A 6,213-nucleotide genomic window follows, 5' to 3' on the forward strand; every position below is an offset into this window, starting at 1 on the left:
ACACACACACACACACACACACACACACACGTCATGCTGATCACATCCTGACTGAGTGTTCACATGTAAAACACAGCCCCGTGTCCTACTACTACACCACACTGTCATGTGGTCACATTGGGTTAACAGAATCAGAAATCAGAAGAGAAGTGTATCTCCTCATATGACACGGACTAGATTGACCCCAACGTAGCTCACCTGCACAGCGATGTACAGCCCCGGCACATTGAAGGACTCGAACATGATCTCGGCTGTGTACTCTCGGTTTTCCGGTGTGTTCAGAGGAGGCTCTGTCTGCAGACGGAGGAGAAAACACACACACACAGTAACATTAAGTTGAAATAAAGGTGTTTTGTCATGTGGTGGCAACACGCTCATGTGAGACCAAGAAGTGATATTTTGGCAGATCTTTTTTTTTTTTTTTTTTTTTGAACAAATCAGATCCATCAGTCCGTCTTCAGCCTCTTACCAGGAGGAAGTAGTGGTCCTCGGGCTCAGCCCTCAGGTACTTGAAGATGATCTGCTCCATGAAGCGCTCCATTAGGTCCCAGTCCTCCACAATCCCGTGACGGATGGGCCACTGTTGGTACAAGATCGCAGCTAATTAGAACACTGCGTTGAGATACGATGGAGGGCACAGAAGAGAAGCCGAAATATTAGATGCAAAGCACGCACGGTCAAACGTGGGCGTGTCAATGAATACCTGCTTTAAAGAAAGAAGTAGCATTGTCCTCCACTACATCATGGATTTATTGAGTTAGTTTGCCTTTTAGATTAAACTTCTATGATTTCTCCAGCCAGCTATGTTTCACCACTGAAGCCCAATATCTGCACTGCATTCCAACAAATCGCTTTGTTTCTGCTCATTCATCCTGTATGTGAGCAGCTACTCTTATTGGAAGCTACTAACCAGACTGCAATTCTTCATTTCTGGTGACATAACGGCACCTTTCATCATGAAATCTGACAACAGGTCCATCAACACAGGACAGTGTCTTCTGCGTTTGCAGGTTGAGTCTGTCTAAAATGCTAAATGACATCATGCAGTCGTTATGTCAGCTGACTGCCATCATTCACTCAAGAACGACTCTCGACTCTGAAAGTCCTTCCCAGGTGACACAAATACCAATCGCAACGGCTGCATTCACTTTAGGTCCCAGAGACATACTACTGCACACAGCATACACACTTATCTTTCAGTATGCTGTTTCTGCAGTTAATATACAAGAAAACAACAAATGTAGCCAGTTATGCAAACAGGAAATGACACAATAAGAGCACCACTGGGCGTTAATAAAACTGCATCTTTAGAATTAAACTTAAACTAAATAAACGTATCAAAAAGGACAATAAAGCGTTCACCATGTACGATCAGATGTATTTTTCCCCAGATGTGATCTCTATTGCTTTATATATGTTTAATGAGAATAGAGCTAATTTGTCCATTCATGTGTGCTTTAGTGTGAACACAGCAGTATGTGGTCCAGAAGTGGGACAGCGTTCTGGTGAAGTGCCTGCCGGCTAACTGGCTCACTGGGACACGGAAAGAAAGGGAGCAGAGCCGTCGCCGAGGACGTTCGCCGCCGTGATGAGTCCGAAGAGGACATCTGAACTAATGTGCGCTGGTGCTGTATGTTTTACGTAACGCGAGCGGAGTCCGAGATGAAGTCTCGGGTTTGGGTAAAAGAAAAACATTTCAGCAAAATGTCGGTAAAGTGTCTCCTTTGACCTGCTTCTTCTTTACGAATCGCTAAAAGCATCGCATGAACGATGACTACAGCGCTTCTCTAAAAGGAAGATCGGCTGTTCTTCTCCTCCTCCTTGTGGGCGTGCTGAGCTGTCGGGGTCGTGTACCTTAGTGGAATACGAGGGCTTGTCTACTGCTTCATCTCCGATGTAGAAATCCAAGTCATCCACCCCCTTCATCATCCTCCGCTGGGCCTGGTCTCCCACCTTGGCCGACTCTTTGATGGCGATACCTGACGGGGAAAAATGGATGAATTCAACAGAGAGGACAGACACTCTTACAAAAAGGTGTGTACTTTTGAATGATAAATAAGTTCAAATGATCAACAACTATTAAAATGATTGTTGTGCAAAAATCACACCGAAACTAAAAACGTTAAGGTTGAACGCGAAAGAGATGTTGGACCGTGACCGGTGTCACAGGGTCGATCTCCGCTAACAGGAGGCACGCGTGCTCCTCTTTTCACAGATGCATCATGGTCATTGCTGGCGTCAGGGTGCGAGATACTCACATGATGGAACGATGAACTGCGGCTCCGTGTTCCCAGCGTAGCCCAGTTTGGTGTAACTGCAGGAGAGAAAGCGTCACGTTTCGTTACAGAGAGGCTGCATGTTGTGGACAAGCCAGACCACCTGCTAACGCTGCTCACACTCCATTTGTATGCGCGACGGTTTACTACACTAAAAGACTATTTTTGGGCTTCGTCCGTCCCCTGGTCCTGCGCTATCGTTTTGATCAATGCCATCGCTGTCCTTTGGCGGGTTGGCCGGCTGCCAAAAGCAGCGGCCTCTCTGGAGTTTGCTAATGGGAAGCCATTAAAAGAGCCATTCATGTAGTATTGGGAAACTGAACACTATTCATATTTGTCTAGGGAGAAGAAGAAGAAGAAGAAAAAAAAAAAAAGTTAACTTCTGCATAAACTGACGGTCCTTAATATAAACTGGCTGTGACCTGCATCCGTCTTTGCCTCCTTCGCTTTGGGCTAAAAACAAAGCAAACAAAGCCTTAAAGAGGGAAGTCGTATGGATAAAATGATGATGAAAGAGGTTTATAAAAAATCATCACGACTGGAACTCAAAAGCAACGTTTCAGGGTCTACGCTCATTCAGCTTCAGCCTCTCGACTTCACGGCCTTCTGTGTGTTTAGTTAGCACATGCTAACCAGATGTAGTCCCCGACCAGGTTAGACTGGACTCCCATGCTTCCTGCACACGGGGCCCACGGGACTGATAAGAGGACACTGCAGAGTCCTGAAGCTCTGTGGGCATGAAAAGGCCACATCCTGGTCATAACAGAGGCTCCTAGGACTTCAACTACCAAAAGGGCCACATCAGAAGAAATGACCTGGGAATGTTATGAGTGTCAAATAGGCTTTAATGTGACTTAACTACCTCTTTGGTTTTGTTGATCTACATAAGTACCAACTTCCAACATTTAAGTGTCTGAAATCTGTTCATTTCCTGTCCTGGACACAAACCAACGGCTTCTTCTCCCTGGGTGAAAATCGTCCTGTTGCACAGGAAATGATGCATCTCGTTTATTGTATCGGCAACAACAAACATTTGTGTAGAATGACGACAGACAGGAAGCAGAAGCACGAGACGCAGCGCTCGCAATGAGCGTCTTTAACGCTGCAGCGTGACGGAGCGCGACCACTTAGGAGAAAGACACCAAACAAAGTAGGCGCCTCGATTACTCTGTCAGAAACGACAGGCGACGGCGAGCGCCACTGACCGCGTTTCCTGAGTGACTTATGGTTTGTCAGGAGCTGAAACCAGCGTTCTGTGTGAACAAAACTTTATATAATCTTATCTGGCAACGTCCCATATCTGTGGAGCACGCTGAAAAACCAACAGCGCTGCCAATGTTTGATTTTCTAAAAAGGTAGCGCCAGGGGACAGAACACAATGGGAGCATGCAATAGACTGTGTCCAAACACAGCAGAACACTGGGAGAAACAGTTGGCAGCTCCTCTGTGTGCAGTATTCCTAGAAAGAATGGCACAAATTATTTGAATCTGTCGGTCTCTGAGGTCAAAGTTCACAGAGGCCCGTGTGCAGGAGTTTGGTCACTGACACTACTTTGCTCTTTGACACAAATGTACCACTTTACACGCCGTTTGGACCAGCCACGGATTGCCAATCCGAGACACAACAACAGCCTCACGAGAGTAACAGGACTCTGGGCTGACGGCGACAGAATGTAACAGCAGCAGCGCTCTGAACGCCTTTCATACCACAGAACAGTCCCAGCTTGTCTGCCTGGGACCTGCCTCGACAGGCTTTCTGTGCGCCGCGTGTCTGACGGCGGACATCATCGCACAGCCGGAGCGCTTTGCTACCTTTAACACAGCGAAGCACCGACTTCTGTCCTCTAGAACTTCACCTTGTGATTTCCCTCATAAACACGCTGACCGAGGCTCACCAATGATTGCAGCCTAACGTTACGAAATTCTGTTTGCTTAGGGCAGATGAGGAACTGCTCCACCCGAACCTTTGACTGCACTTCAGCTGCAACACCTGAGATTTCTGTTTCTGCTATGGAGGCCTAGATGAAGACAAACTAGAAGACAAGCTAACGAACACCATACCCGAGTCTGGATGTGACCGTGGTTCTTTCACTCGCGCGGCCAAGCAGTCTCCTCTAATAATAGATTGAAGTGAAATAGGAAGGGGAGTTGTCACCGGTTTGGACTTTATCAGCATGACCCGGAGACAGCTGCTGAACTCCCTCAGCACTTTACAACATCTGCCCACAGCTGGCACTCTTTGGCTAAGCCGCAGAGCCGCAGCATGCCAACATTTCCGGCTGGAAAAAAAAACAACTAATCATGAAGCAAAGCTCAACCTAAACTGTGACAAAAAGACCAAGTGTTATTTCTGGAGATTTAAAAAAAAAAAAAAAAAAGTAAAGTGTGTAGTCATTGATATTGGAACATATTTGTTATGACTGTAAGGTTTGGCCACAAAGTGGAGGCCATCTGCTCGATGAGTAGAAACTAGCGCAGGCCAAGTGAATTCTCAGCTGCACTTTCTTTTGCTGTCCCGGTGCAGATCAGAAGCAGCACACTGGTTAACAGCCTGAAGGAGGGGGGGGGAGTGGAGAGGTATGCAATGAGAAGTGTGGCCAGTTCATGCCTCTACATGCAAGCAACGCAAAAGACCCCCAAAGCTGACTGAGCACAGCTATCTTGCCGAGTGCTGTTATTTGGACTAATCTGCATGTCAGCAGTGGTTATAACACATTTCTGTTCCTCACTAAGAGAATGGTGATCATGTGGACACACTAATAAAACGATTAAGACTCACGTGTATCTTTTAAATACAGTGTTTAAACCATCTGAAAAGGGAAAATATGATCAGAAGTGAGAATATACGAAAAGCATGGAGAGGCATGAACACCAATCCATACAAACACCGCTGCAGGAGGAGCGAAGAGACCATCTAGTCCCGAATTATTCGGTCTGTCCTTTAACGCAACGTTTGCTGCTAAAGCTAAATCGTATTAGGTCAATAAAGTTTTTAGACAACGCGTTTAGGAAAAATAGCCGGTAGCCTGGTAAAGAACTTAGAGAAGTTAATCAAAACAGCATGCTCGGATGCCCAGAAACCACCATATATGGACTAAAAAGCGTGAATGAGGAAGTGGAGGCTGAGTAGGAAGTAGTATTGCGCCTGCTCAAATCTAGACTAACGAGCGAAGCGATTTTTCTGCAACGCACTGGCTAAAGTCTCGTATCTTCAAGGGACGCGTTTCGTGTCAACATATTGCAAATGAACACCGAACGTTAGACCGTATCGGCCGTAAAGGCCCGCCAGCTCACAATGAATGAAAGCAGCTGTGAGGCGAAGCCTTCCAGCATCACAGCGCTTCACTGGCTGGACTCTTCCCTTCGACAGGAAGAAAACACAGCCTAGCGATGAATCCTCGCTTAATGATGAGGCTAGCGAACGAGTTAGGGAACCGAACATGAAACATAAACAGTGACAGAGCACGGCAGAGCAGCTCAAACGACCCGACCGAGTTTCTCTCCGAATGCAACCGGGAGAGAGTAAATCACAGTTCACAGTTAGCTGTTTGTTAGCATATTAGCTCGCTGGCTAGCCGTCTGCATACACTCGGAGATAGACACACACACCCAGTTGCTGCTGCTGCTGACACTGACAGTCCCCGACCGTACTCAGCCTCTCCGTGACACCCGAGCCCCCTGTGTGCACGGTGGTTCGGTTTGAACAGCTTACCCTGTGCCGCAGTCGACAACACACGCCGGTAACCGTCCAGCCATCTCTCCCCGGGTCTCTGTCGGTTAGAAGCGGTTGAAATGTGATGGTTAGCAGGCTGTGTCGGCTGGAGGATATACTAAGCCGTCCACAGGCGGAACCCTGAGCCCGCACAGTGCCGTTTCCACTTCCGCACTCGGCTTCTGGCAGGCAGGGAGAGAGGCAAGATGGCGGAGGCCGGGTGGA

The 6,213-nt window shown here is 47.4% G+C and overlaps 1 protein-coding gene across 1 annotated transcript; it reads right to left on the reverse strand.

Annotated features, from left to right (window-relative positions):
* Positions 1–144: 144 nt before the first annotated feature.
* Positions 145–6,213, reverse strand: LOC137883651 (actin-related protein 3-like). Its single transcript, XM_068725215.1, has 5 exons — positions 5,989–6,213; positions 2,259–2,314; positions 1,855–1,979; positions 470–580; positions 145–294 (listed from the first exon to the last, which is right to left on the reverse strand). Exons 1-5 carry the CDS (start codon positions 6,030–6,032, stop codon positions 160–162), a joined length of 471 nt encoding a protein of 156 aa, XP_068581316.1. The 5' UTR covers positions 6,033–6,213; the 3' UTR covers positions 145–159.

The sequence above is a fragment of the Cebidichthys violaceus genome, unplaced genomic scaffold (genome assembly GCF_023349555.1).
Source record: "Cebidichthys violaceus isolate CVI_PGR_0920_01 unplaced genomic scaffold, fCebVio1.0.p SCAF_34, whole genome shotgun sequence".
NCBI classification, from domain to species: domain Eukaryota; kingdom Metazoa; phylum Chordata; class Actinopteri; order Perciformes; family Stichaeidae; genus Cebidichthys; species Cebidichthys violaceus.

Coding starts and splice junctions, on each gene's coding strand:
- LOC137883651 (XM_068725215.1), bottom strand. CDS start 6,032: ATGGCTGGACGGTTACCGGCGTGTGTTGTCGACTGCGGCACAGG. Junction 2,315..5,988: donor GTTGTCGACTGCGGCACAGG/GTAAGCTGTTCA, acceptor TCTCTCCTGCAG/TTACACCAAACTGGGCTACG. Junction 1,980..2,258: donor GCAGTTCATCGTTCCATCAT/GTGAGTATCTCG, acceptor TTTCCCCGTCAG/GTATCGCCATCAAAGAGTCG.